This window comes from Haplochromis burtoni, unplaced genomic scaffold (genome assembly GCF_018398535.1).
Source record: "Haplochromis burtoni strain Fernald_Lab_line unplaced genomic scaffold, NCSU_Asbu1 Contig_776, whole genome shotgun sequence".
NCBI lineage: Eukaryota > Metazoa > Chordata > Actinopteri > Cichliformes > Cichlidae > Haplochromis > Haplochromis burtoni.
Window position 1 is genome coordinate 4,623 of NW_024583137.1, and position 13,348 is coordinate 17,970.

Consider the following 13,348-nt stretch of genomic DNA (forward strand, 5'->3'; position numbering starts at 1 on the left):
TTTATACATCTTTATACATCTTTTGCATGGCAAAGAGGAATTTAGAGGTTCTATTCATTTTACATATTTTTTAGATTATTCCAGTATAGATCAAGTTAAAAAATATTTTAGAACCTATTAATGAATATAGGATACTATATTTACATCTAAATATTTGAAATACTGTACAAAAAAACATTATGGAAAAATTACAAGTGAACTTTGGATAAAACGTGGTATTAGTTATTCTAAAAAGAAGAAGAATATAAAAAAAACTGTGTGCTCACTCTGACACAGATTAAACATATAAATGCATTTATAACAGCTGACTAAAAACAAAATAAGAAACAGATTTTTAATAAATGATTGTAAAAGTAGATTTTATCACATATTTCAGCATTAGGGATGGGTACCGGTATTGGTTCTGACATAAACGGTAGTAACCAGACCGAAAAGCAGCGCACATTTCGGTGCTTTATTTCGGTGCTTTTTTTTTTCCCTGAGATGTCATACACTTTGGATTCCAGCCAATCATTTTACCTTTGCAAGCGTAGTAGGCGGGCCCAGGTACGCACGTTCTTTTAAAACAGAGCTACAGATTAAAAACGCCCAAGGCAAAGCGGTCAAAGTCTGGCTGTACTTCACAGCAAAAGATGCAAGCTCAGCAGCAAAACAAATGGTTTAAGGGGATACTGTGCAAAGGAGGTAACACCTCGAATCTGATGAAACACCTGGCGACGTATAGCATTTTGTTAAAAGCTGAGAAATGCACCGTATTTGATAGCTTGCTGCGAGACCTCACATCGAGCACATCTACTGCGGGTGTGGTGCCTGTTATCGGACCCGGAGTTAGCAACATCCCCCAAGAACCCAAAGAGGAGAGTCCTGGCCCCTAGCCCTGCCAGTGTAGCAGAAATGATGACGGATGATGATGATGATGGCAGCAGCAACCGTTCTTCTCTGCGTGAGTAGCTTAATGTTCTTCGTGTGTAATTTACGCTGAGTAGGCTAACCACGTTATTACATTAATGCATTTAAGGTGAACTAGCAAATACAGTCGTAGTTACATGCAGCTGTCTTGTTTGATGGCAGATGCTCCCTTCACCCTGGCCAAAAAGTCTAAAATGACCAAAGAAAAAGTGGAAAACAGCTAAACGTGAGAGGTTTTTGGACAAAGTTTGTGTTTTTTCCATGGATTAAGCACTGCTTCCAGCCAAGAGTGATACCATATATGCCCTCTAGCTGCAGAAAAGGCTAACATTGTTGTCTTTTTACAAAAAAACAGCTGAACATGAGAGGTTTTTGGACCAATTTTGTGTTCTCCATTCTTTAAGCACCGGTTCGAGCACTGTTTAAGCACCGGCACAGTTTCAAAAGTACCGGTTTGGTACTGGTATCGGATAAAGCCTAAACGATACCCATCCCTAATCAGCATGCAACCTCTCTCTCATCCACCATTCACACTGCTCCGTCTCAGTCTGCTTTCCTTTTTCAGTCCTGAAACCTGTCTGATTGAGCTGCTCTACTCTTAATTTGTTCTGACTAGTTCTCCACACTTTGGACTCTGCTCACTTCAGCTCCGGTTTCCCTGTTGCTCCATGCAGCCAAACCCGCCCAGTTCTCCAGGTCTCTCTGTCACAGCTCAGTATTCCATCCTTGAACCGTTAAGCTGTCAATAATTATTTATCTTTTATCTATCCACAGTCCATTTGACTATTTGCTAATAGTTAAATGCCTAATGTTAGTTTTTGCACTCATCGGGTAAACATTAATAATTAAAATATATTAGCGTCTGTGAAACAGGAACTTTCACCACTGAAATTCCTCTTAAAGCCGTGCTGTGTGAAATTCTGTGTCAGCTAAAGAAGGAAACCAAGATGGCATTTTTGATATTGTTGCAGTATTTTACATGATATTAATTTTAGTATTGATTACTATCTGAATATCATTTTTTGACAACAGTAAGACTAGAAACTGTTATACAATTTTGAATAAAATAAACAATAGAATTCATGCAAAACAAATTGTGTTTGTGTTTTGCCTATTTTATGTTTTTCGAGATCATGCTTAGCCCTCTAGTCACTTACTACAGTAAGGGGGGTGGGGGTGCACACAACCAGTCAGTTTTAACAGCTGTGAAAATAACATAAGAAACATTTTTCACCACCAAATTCAGTTCAGTGGGTGGGTCAATGTGCTGTTCAGTGGGCCATTCAGTGGGTTGTTCAGTAGGTTGTAAAAGCGGGTCTTTCAATTTGGGGGGGGGATTCCCATTCATTTCCTTTTTTTGTGTGTGTCCCGTTTGGATCTTTAGCCATCAGAATTGTTGTCTTAAGGCCAAGAAAGATGCCAAGCGGATTTATTTTACCAAGTGGATCATCATGGCCTTGCCATATTGGTCCATTTGATTGACCTTTATTATAATTATGAATTTATTTTATTTTCAGTTGCTACAAACGGGACAGACATGACTGGGGGATAGGACAGGGAGAAAGAATGAAAGAAAGAGAGGGAGAGAAAGAAAACCAAAGGGGAGAAGAGACTGTGAGAAGGGGGGGAAGAAAGGAAAAAAACAAACAAAAAAAACTCCTGGGTCACCTGTATGTAGAAAAAAAACATAAGAGAAAGCAAACAACAAAGAGCAACATAATAAAAAAAACAGCACCATCACAATAAACTAGCTAGCAGTAGATATCAGTAGATACTAAATAATAAACGATATTGTGCAGCACGCAAGACAGCGCACAATGTGCTTTGAGGCAGCAGCCAAGAAAGCTGTAGTCCGCGTCTGTGAATACCCGTGTGTACACCTGTGTGCATACCTGTGTGGATCAGCATGCTTGCATTCCAAAGGTTTCTCCATGTAACAATCTGCCATTCATTTCCTATCGCGGTTAATTTTGAGTGGGAACACCACAGAACAAAGTTCATTAAAACACTCAAAATTCAACGAAAAAGGGGCTCATCACTTTTATATGTTCAAGTGTGTGTCGTGTTTAGGAAATCGTAGGGCCTAAAACATCGTAGGGTAAAACACAATATTTATTTATTTATTAATATTTTTAATTTGTAAATCAGTCGGATTTGACCCAAACACAACAGGAAGCTTGGTGATATAGTGCTAGAGTTAGGGTTTGGTTAACATCTGTTCTTTTTTAGAGAATTTTTGTAAGCCTGGAAACTTTCAAAGTAAAATCTCTTAATAGAAAAAAAAAAAGTAAAAATAGGCTTCACTTAAAATTCAGCATATTCCAATATTCAGCACATGGTTAAAACAAAATCCCCCTCAAGACTTTAACATTTTGATGTGTTGTCTGAAGGTCAACTTCCTCCATCATCATCTTCACGATCACCATGAAGATGCTTGCTGTGTCACTTACACTGTGCACTGTCCTGGCGATAAGTCAAGCCATTCCGATCAACCCCACCATGTCCTGGGATAAAGGCCATTGTTACCATGAAAGAATGAATTGCTCAAACCTCATTGGATCATTCTGCCCTAAGTGTGATGACAATGGAAACTTCCTTCCAAGGCAGTGCTCCGGGTCTACCGGGTACTGTTGGTGCGTTGACATCATGACTGGAAAGAAGATACCGAATACAACAACACCACCTGATACCCCACCTGTTAACTGCAGTGAGTGGCTTTAGCAATGTGTACCCACATTACACTAAGTCATTCAAAAGGAGAAACCTGTACAAGACAAGTAAAAACATGTGCAATATAATGAACAGATCTAGCACACAAAATGTTAAAACATAAGTATAACTGTGCTTTTTTTAATTTTGTTGATTTGGACTTTGTTTTTTTTGTTTTTTTTAATTGTTTGTTTTTTAAGTGATAGGGGACTCAGACTGCCCAGATGGCTGGTCTCGATTCGGTGACCGGTGTTTCAACTATATCAGCACCCCAAAGACATGGACTGAAGCTCAGGTGAGCTATCATAGAGATGATGAATACAACATACTATTCATTCAGTTGTTCATATGTATTGTAATGAATACAAAATGGCTCCCACCAGATTTTTTGTCAGTTCGATGGCGGCAACCTGGCATCCATTCACAATTATGAGGAAAACCACTTTGTCCAGTCTTTGACCAGAGGGGACACCGACAACTTCCCAGAAACCTGGGCTGGTGCCACTAGCGCCGTCCATGTATGGATATATATATATTTTTTAAATCAGTGTTATAATCCATGCCTGTACACTTAGTCAGGATTGAAATCTGACAGCTTCAGTGGAAATTAAATAGTTGCAAACTTAAACACTACCAAAATCCCACCTAAGATATAACTATGCAAGTTCACTATATGTATTTATGTATGTTTGTGTCTGTCCATAGCCTGGTTTTTGGATGTGGATTGATGGCTCCAAGTTTTACTATGAAGACTGGTGCGATGATGACGATCATGATGATACGAGTGAAGAAGACAGCCATGACAACACAAATGAAAAAGACAGCCATGGCAAATCCAGTAAGAAAGACAGCCATGATGATACAAGTGAGGAAGACAGCCATGGCAAATCCAGCAAGAAAGCCATGATGATACAAGTGAGGAAGACAGCCATGACAATACAAGTGAACAAGACAGCCATGGCAAATCCAGAAGAAAGCAGCCATGATGATACAAGTGAGGAAGACAGCCATGACAACACAAGTGAACAAGACAGCCATGGAAATCCAGGAAGAAGCGCAGCCATGATGATACAAGTGAGGAAGACAGCCATGACAATACAAGTGAACAAGACAGCCATGGTAAATCCAATAAGAAGCACAGCCACGGCAAATGCAGTAAGAAGGACAGTCATGACAATACAAGTGAGGAAGACAGCCATGATGATACAAGTGAACAAGACAGCCATGGCAAATCCAGCAAGAAGGACAGTCATGACGATACAAGTGAGGAAGACAGCCATGATGATACAAGTGAACAAGACAGCCATGGCAAATCCAGTAAGAAGGACAGTCATGACGATACAAGTGAAAAGACAGCCATGGCAAATCCAGCAAGAAGGACAGTCATGAGATACAAGTGAGAAGACAGCCATGGCAAATCCAGCAAGAAGGACAGTCATGACGATACAAGTGAGGAAGACAGCCATGGCAAATCCAGCAAGAAGGACAGTCATGATGATACAAGTGAGGAAGACAGCCATGGCAAATCCAGTAAGAAGGACAGCCATGATGATACCAGTGAGCAGGACAGTGAAGATGACGATGATGATGACCATGACAACACCAAGAAGACAGCTAGCATCTGCATGAAGATAAATTGCCATTGTAATGCTATAAACACACATAAATACACAGACATGTACACATACCAACAAACTAATATGAGTACAGATAAAGTTAGCCTGCTGTTATTCTTACTTATGTTCTAAGTGGAGATAAAAATGTCAAGGTGGGTTTTACATTACTTTACAAACTACAGTTTACAAAAGAGTGTAACTAGATAAAGGTGTTCATTTAGTACTCCTATATTGGGGGAAAACTAGCCAGTAAGTACACATGCATTGCTGGGACAGTTAGCACACATATATTATAAGTAGACTAGTCAAAAAGCACATCTGTATTATAGTGACACAAGTTAGCACATCTGGTCAGTAAACATATCTACATCTCAAATACACTGATCACTTAGAACATATACACAGCAAGGACAATATATGGATTGGCTTTACCATTAATATATTTTATTTACACACTTTCTGTACTTTAATATCCTAAAGGACAATCAAAGCCATTCACATCCTTTGAGTAGGTCTAAGGTTGAAAAATACTCTGCATTAGCTGATTACTAATGTTTGCTAGGTGCCTGACAGTGAGCTAGAATCTTAAGCATGCTCTTAAGACCGTCATGTTTTCCCCACACCTCATCCAAAGCAAAGTTTTTAGAAACATTTAGAAAATGGCTCTGTCAGATTCCCCTTTGCCAATGTATTGACATAAGAGCAGCCACATATTTAGTCACAAAGAATCTACAAAATGACCCTGACCGATAGTAAGATCAGCTAAAACACACAATTTATAATTCCAGTTTGAAATTCTTAAATTCACATGTGTTTTTCTTGTTTTTGCAGATAATCTGAAGTGGTGCACTGCAACCTGCAATGACGCCTTCCCATTTGTTTGTTCGAAAAGGATCTGAACTCAGACCAGATGATGAAAAAACCAAGAGTCTTGACTATACGCACTACACATGACAGCCCCACAAAATTTGTTTCTTACTCTTTTTTGTTTTGTTTTATGTTTTTAAATGTAATCAATAGGTATTAAAAAACATCTTTAGGGGTAGTTTTTCTTGTTCAACCAGTTGTTTACTGAATTTGGTTCAGTTCTAGATATAAATCCAAATCATTTGTGCATGTGAACTTGGATCAAATTCTTCTAATAATCTATTTTTGTATAATCAAGCATGTTTCAATTACTCTAAGTATAAAAAACACAATAAAAACAAAGCAACACAAATGAATTGTGTTTATTGTCACACAATAGAAATCGGGTCCAACTAAACCTAATGTCTTTGAAAACCTACATTTTAGGGACATACATTGATCAGAAAATCTGCACTGTGAGGACACTATTTGATTGACATTCCTACATCATACATACACTGATTACACCTATATTGTGTCAGATAAAATCTTTTCATACAGTGATATGTTACCATATTTGTTTACTTGGTTAAGACACAAACCATTCAGTTAACACACTAACATCATGGAGATATCTATTAATTCCCAAGCCTACTGTGTGGGGATGCTGATCAGTCTCACCCAGCAGCTACTATAAAACCACCTGTTTAAAATAATAATAACTTTAAAATAACTTAGATTTCTATAGCACCTTTCAAGAAACCCAAGGATTCTTTGCACAAGAGTATCTAGTAGTTAAAAAGGCTCGAGGTTAAGTTTTGTTTTGATGAAGAGGTGAGTTTTGAGAAGTTTCTTGAACGAGTCCAGTGAGTCTTCCAAGAAAGGTATTGTGACTCTTATATGGGAGAGAGTTGCAGTGGGTGGGGACTGCCACACTTTAGTACAAAGTAACTACTACTAAAAACTAGGTTAAAGAACAAAGGTTTTTAATACATTATACTTTGTCGAGCAGCACACATTTGTGCACGCATGACTCTGTGTTGATTTTAGTGATTTCATAACATTGTACAATGTACCCTTTTGGATTTAAACAAATATCAGTTGTTTCAACATCCTAACCTCCAATCAATGCATGACTCACTGCAGGTTCTTCGGGAAAACCGTAAAACTGTTCTCACTGTACATTTTCTGCATTTTCCTAATGAAAAACACAAAAGTAAACAGGAATCAAGGAGCGCTGGAGACAGTTCCCAACACTAAACACTCTTCACACTTCAAAGAATACGTTATATAATTTCTCCTCTTTAATATTATGTTTTTGATATTAAAGGACAGTTAAGGCCACTACGTTTCTAACCAATCTGCCACTCCTGAAACTAAGAATTTCAAATGTTATTTTAAAGCAATGATGCTTTTGCTGCTATCATAACATTGTTCTGAAAAAGTTTCACTAGATAGAAACAGCTTTTTAAAAACACAAGTTACCACATTTTGTGGCATTCTGCCTTTCGGCCCCTTTGCCCTTTTGTTCATTGACATTCCCCAGACTTACCTAGTGTGGCAGTGACTAAGATTGGGTAAACTGTTCCAACAGTTACGGAACAGATCAATACAAGTGGGGGAGGACGCCTACGCATGTGCAGAGATGGAGGATAAATATGTGGTAAAATCAAATGTCTGGGAGAGAAAAGGCAGTTTGGACAGTGTGTGACAAGACTAACTTCATAAAGTACACCATGAAGATACTGCTGTTGGTTTATCTGTGTGTGTATGTCGCCTGGGCACAGGACCTTGAGTTTGATAACGAAGAGGATGATGACTTGGTGAGTATGTGTCTAAAGCGGAAACGTTTTTATATCACACATTTTTTTGATTAATTCCTTTGATGAAAGGACATAGTCAATAAAATATATTAAACTTACTTTCATAGTGTATCAGTTAGTTTTTAAAAGAGTGTACACTGTGTAAAGAACTATGTTTAAAATTTCAGCTGTGTTATTATCAAAATATCTACCTGTCTATCTGTTATGTTATTTTATGAAATACATTTCTTCACAGATTGGGTCTATTTTTACTGAGAAATGCTAGACTTGAAAAAAAATGCATTGCTTGTTTTGTTTTATTTTTATTCATGTATCTATTTTGATTGGGTTTATCTTTTATTTGATTTGCACATATGAGAACTTCTCAATTCTAATTCTCAATGGACAAATGGTGCTAAAACATAGATTACACATAATTTAAAAAAAAATAAGATCTACGTTAGGAGCTAAATTTGTTTGGGAGAAATTGAAACATGTTTTTGAAATAATTTCAAGTTTTACTTTTTAAATACAGTTCTTACCAAATTTGTCTGACCACCACCGAATGTTTTGAGGTTTTATGCCAGTTCTGCCCTAAATTAAGAGTAGTAGTACTGGTAATTACCAGAATCAGAATTTTTATGTTTATCGTATGATTAATCCACCAGTATGCGTAAAATCTCTAATCAAAATTGTGTTGTTAATGCTAAGATATATTTATCTTATATATATTTATTTATATTTATATAATATTTTGGTTGTCCAGCATAGTTTTATCTGCCATGATTTAATTTGAAATATGTCTTTAAAACAACATTTATGAAATGAGAGGAAATTTGTTACTCACAGCAGTTTCTTAAAATCTTCCACAGGCAACACCGGAATCAAATGGAACAGCTGTAGATGCTCGTGGTCACCGCCCACTACAAAAGGGCAGGGAGACCTTCACTGGAAATAGATATGCCCCTCCTCCTGTCAGCAGTGGTAGCAGGTAAGGCTTTTTTTTTTTAAATAAATGAAATAAAAACAGTGAAAAGAAACAAAATCTAACGCAGCCATCCTTATGATATAGATGAAATGAAATTAAATCTTATAGTATAAAATTGGCAATAAAATTTCGTTAATAATAAAATTTTGTGAAATACAGCAAAGTGGCATGATGTGGTCTGCGGTGCCACTGTAGGGGATACAAATAACAAATAATCGCCGGTATATTTGTGTGTGTTTTTTAAATTATTTTTTTCATTAAGGTATCGTGGGCGCCCCACTCCTGCTCCAGTTGGTGGCCGACAGATGAAGGAGAAAGTTGAGCAGCCCGAGGCAGGAGGATGTACACATGCTTCAGAGGAGATGGTATAAAAAAAAAAAAAAAAAAAAGATAATAGTAACACACATACAATTAAATACAGGCCAGTGGTCTTAGGTGATGTCAGGACCAGAATACTTTCCAAGAGGAAATTATGTGGTCACAGTTGCTCCAGTACAGCAAGAAAAGTTCCTAACTAAACACAATTGATTAACACAATATATTGCGTAGTTATAAAATGTAACAAAATAGGTTTAATGGATACAAATAGCTCTAATATGAATATCCCAGTATATTGCACAACTATATAGACATTAAGGTGCCCTTATTATTTTACTGTCATACTGTACTTTGATATTTTCTCTGTAGAGGATGTGCAGATAGTGAGGATATGCAACTATTTGGTCCAACTAGTTACTACAATGAAAAGTAAAATGAAAAGTAAAAAGTGCAAATTTTAGTGTTCAGTTTATTATGAATGTACAAATAAAATGCAAAGTCTGCCACAATTAGTTGATCAATGTTTGCTTCCATGCAAGCTATGGGATAACCGCAGAAAGAAAGCACCATATGCCTATTTGTGACCAGGTTCACCTAGCTGAAAACAAGCAGTTTCCATCAAAATCAATTGGTCTGTGACTGGGGTGTTCTTGGGAAACCTTTAATTGCTGATGTTAACTGTAGTTTTTTATTGCCTTTAAGTTACATTAATAAGCTACTTTGAAGTCAGAAAATTAGAACAAAGTCAAAGAACATGTATTTTAGTGACACAAGATAAGTTAGCTTAACTTGTTTTGCTTTTGTCCATCAGGGTGTTTTGTGTCCCACTGGCTGCGATCTAAAGACCACGTTGCTGAAGCAAGAGAGAAATGTCAAGAGGGTAAATCAAACTTGTGCAATCATTTAAAGGGCGGTAGTCGTCATCTTTGAGATCTTTCCAAGCAAACATTAGCAAAAATGTTTGCTGCTATGATTAGCAGAATCATATCCAAACCATAGGTTTGGTTTGGATATGAGTTTAAACCAACTATGGGAAATCATTACTTTGTGAAAAGACTAAGTTCAACCTCCTGTATTTGTTTTATTTTTTGCAACTGTTTTACACAGAGCATTGACGAACTCAAGCCTCAGGTGAATGATTTGTCCCAGTCCTCCAACACTGTCTTCAACTACGTCAATGGCATTTCCAACTCGCTGAGGGAGAGGCAAAGACTATCCAACGGTGCGAAAGAAATTTGCAATATAACACTGAAAATGTAAAAAAAAAAAAAAACAACCCAAAGATTATTTATAACTATGGCCTGATTAAATTTATTTGTACTGACATTACAATATATCAATTATAACTAATTGCCAGTAATTCTGTGAGTGTTACAAGTTAACAAATAAAACAAATACAATGAAATACAGTGAATCACATCTAATTAAATACAAAATTTTTAGAAAGCAAGCAAAAAAGTTTATATGGTAACCATTAAACACTATTGGTTTATAATAGTTGTTTCATTAAAAACGCCTGCCTTAAAATAATATCTGAAAATGTGAAATGCTGAACATGTTTTTTCTGTTTTCTTGTGCTCTTAGACAACAGTAGGGTAGTTAGTCAGTACACCGACCGAGTGGAGGAGCAGCACACCTACATCAAAGAGATAGTGGATACTGTGTTCCCTTCCAATATCAGATTATTGCAGGTAAATACAAAGTGACATAGTAGTATACATATAATAGTATGATTATAATGATACAGTGTGTCTTTCAAGTTTAGGAACCATGTAGAATTTATATGATAGAAAATGAGAACAAAAACAGTACAATCAGCCTTGTTCTAATTTATAACATGTCATGACTTCAGGGGGTCCTGGACAAGATCAAGCTGAAGATACAGAAGCTGGAGAAGGCCATCCAGGCCCAGAGGGATGAGTGCAAGACGCCATGCAAGACTAAATGTCCCATACCAGTAGTTTCTGGTAAGAAATGACAAAAAAAGCTAGAGAGAGGCTACTTGCTGTGAACTCAAACACTTAAGACTATCATGACCTGAATGACTTAGAAGCTCCACAGATGTTAAAGCTTTTTCTTTTGTTTGTTTTAGGTAAAGAGTGTGAGGACATCTTCCGTCGGGGAGGAGTAGATTCCCAGATGTATATGATCCAGCCTGATGCCTTTTACCCTCCATACAAGGTTTTCTGTGATCAGGCCTCCCAGAATGGAGGTGAGACTTTTCTTTGATCATTACTGTGATTTAATGGTTTTCAGTTAAGGTTTGTCTTTTTTACATTTCCTTTTTAAATTTGTTCCCAGGATGGCTTCTTATCCAGAATAGGCTTGACGGCAGTGTTGACTTTGGTCGACGCTGGGACGAATATCGCCGTGGATTTGGAAATATTGCCTTTGATTCTGGCAAGGGTCACTGTGCGACTCCTGGTAAGAGAGTTAAAACACAAGACAAAAATGTACTGTAACCCTTTCTTAATGGTTACACTTATTTCTGGTCAGCTACTGTAATATACCTTCTTACATGCCTACAGGTGAATACTGGCTGGGTAATGACCGTATCAGTCAGCTGACTAAGATGGGCCCAACTGAGGTTCTCATCGAGATGGAGGACTGGACAGGAGCCAAGGTGAGTTTTTAAAGGGATTGGCAGGTCCAAGAAATTATCATAGGACTAGTGAAAAAGTTTAAGCTTGATAATTGTAGACTCCTGTGAATTTTAAATGTAGAAATTTGTTTATTTGATAATAAAGGAAATTGTGTACAGTTTTGAATAGTTGATCTAAAAAAAAAGAAGCAATTTCAAAAAAAGTTTTTTTGAATTTAGGAAATTGTAATTTGCATTAATGGTTAGGGTCTAATAGTTAATTATCAGGAAGACATGAATGCAATATTACAGTGTTTTCACCTACTCTTTCTAATGACTATGTCAGTTAGGAATTAAATTAAAACTGGTTTCTGCTTTTAATCAGGTCCATGCCCAGTACAACCAGTTCACTGTCCAATCAGAGACATCCAACTACGTGCTTGCTGTTGGTGGTTATTCTGGTAATGCTGGCAACTGTTTCCTGGAAGGATCTCTTGAGCTCTTTGGTGAAAACCGTACTATGACCATTCACAATGGCATGATGTTCAGTACCTACGACAGAGACAACGACAACTGGTAGGTATCCTAAAAAAAGTAAATAATAAATTATTACTTAAAATATAAATACTAGAATACTAGCTGTAACAGCTAATTATCATGTTACTAAAATGTAAAGAAATCAAGCCCATCTTAGCATTTTGGATGACCCACAAGTTTACTCAGTCTGTTAAATATGTTCAAAAGGATTTTGACTTTGGCTTTAACACCCCTCTTTAAACTAAATGTGGCAGTAGTTAATACATCTACCAGCATCTAAATGTAATGTTATGTAATAAATGTAAATGGTAATAACTCAGATTTAGAATTTTTCAGAAATTTCACATTTTAACTTTACTCTTCTTGTCCGTACCAATCAGGACCCCTGGTAATCCCACCAAACAGTGCTCCAAGGAGGATGGAGGTGGCTGGTGGTACAATCGCTGCCACTCAGCCAATCCCAATGGGCGGTACTACATTGGAGGAGCCTACACACGACAGATGGCCAAGCATGGCACAGATGATGGTGTGGTGTGGATGAACTGGAAGGGCAGCTGGTACTCGCTCAAGGCTATTAGCATGAAGATCAGGCCTTACTTTGCCTCCAGATAATCCAAGAGTGTCGATGCACATAACATATAAAAGAAGGTGCCAAACTAAATGGTATATGACATGCAGATTTACAAATAACTAACACTAAGTGTCAACAAACTGTAACGAGAACTAAAAAACAAGGCTAAAGTAATGCAGGAGCAATGCAAGTATTAAAAATATGTTGGGGATGTCAGATAAACTTGTTACCAACAAAAGTAAGAGAAAAAAACCTAATTAGTTGTGAGTAAATATGCTGCGATCTGTCCTTTTTTGTTATGTGTGACAACTATAAGGATGAGTTGATGCAAACTGTCCTCGACTACTCAATAAACACATTGAGGAACATATTATATTGTTTGTGTTGGTTATTTCACCTAGGAAACAAAAATGTCTTTGCTATTTAAATGTTCTTTTGCTTAAACACTATGAGCACTTCTGTGACATAAAT

At 37.1% G+C, this 13,348-nt stretch overlaps 2 protein-coding genes across 2 annotated transcripts in view; both read left to right on the forward strand.

Annotated features, from left to right (window-relative positions):
* Positions 1 to 6,453, forward strand: part of si:dkeyp-75b4.10 (chromodomain-helicase-DNA-binding protein 1) — a 7,244-nt gene extending 791 nt beyond the window's left edge. Inside the window, exons 2-8 of the mRNA XM_042215617.1 lie at positions 3,300 to 3,616; positions 3,819 to 3,913; positions 4,002 to 4,136; positions 4,324 to 4,692; positions 4,752 to 4,935; positions 5,023 to 5,262; positions 6,066 to 6,453. Of these exons, the coding sequence (XP_042071551.1) occupies positions 3,334 to 3,616; positions 3,819 to 3,913; positions 4,002 to 4,136; positions 4,324 to 4,692; positions 4,752 to 4,935; positions 5,023 to 5,262; positions 6,066 to 6,133 (1,374 nt within the window). The 5' untranslated portion in view covers positions 3,300 to 3,333 and the 3' untranslated portion in view covers positions 6,134 to 6,453. The remainder of the gene's footprint in view (positions 1 to 3,299; positions 3,617 to 3,818; positions 3,914 to 4,001; positions 4,137 to 4,323; positions 4,693 to 4,751; positions 4,936 to 5,022; positions 5,263 to 6,065) is intronic.
* A 1,311-nt stretch (positions 6,454 to 7,764) lies between these two features.
* Positions 7,765 to 13,247, forward strand: fgb (fibrinogen beta chain; the record flags this gene model as incomplete). Its single annotated transcript, XM_005950379.2, is given in 12 exon segments — positions 7,765 to 7,903; positions 8,755 to 8,873; positions 9,133 to 9,235; positions 10,000 to 10,068; positions 10,296 to 10,410; positions 10,773 to 10,879; positions 11,041 to 11,155; positions 11,281 to 11,400; positions 11,490 to 11,612; positions 11,717 to 11,811; positions 12,155 to 12,345; positions 12,687 to 13,247. Coding segments are annotated over 12 exon segments (1,476 nt in total). The 3' UTR covers positions 12,919 to 13,247.
* Positions 13,248 to 13,348: the final 101 nt, after the last annotated feature.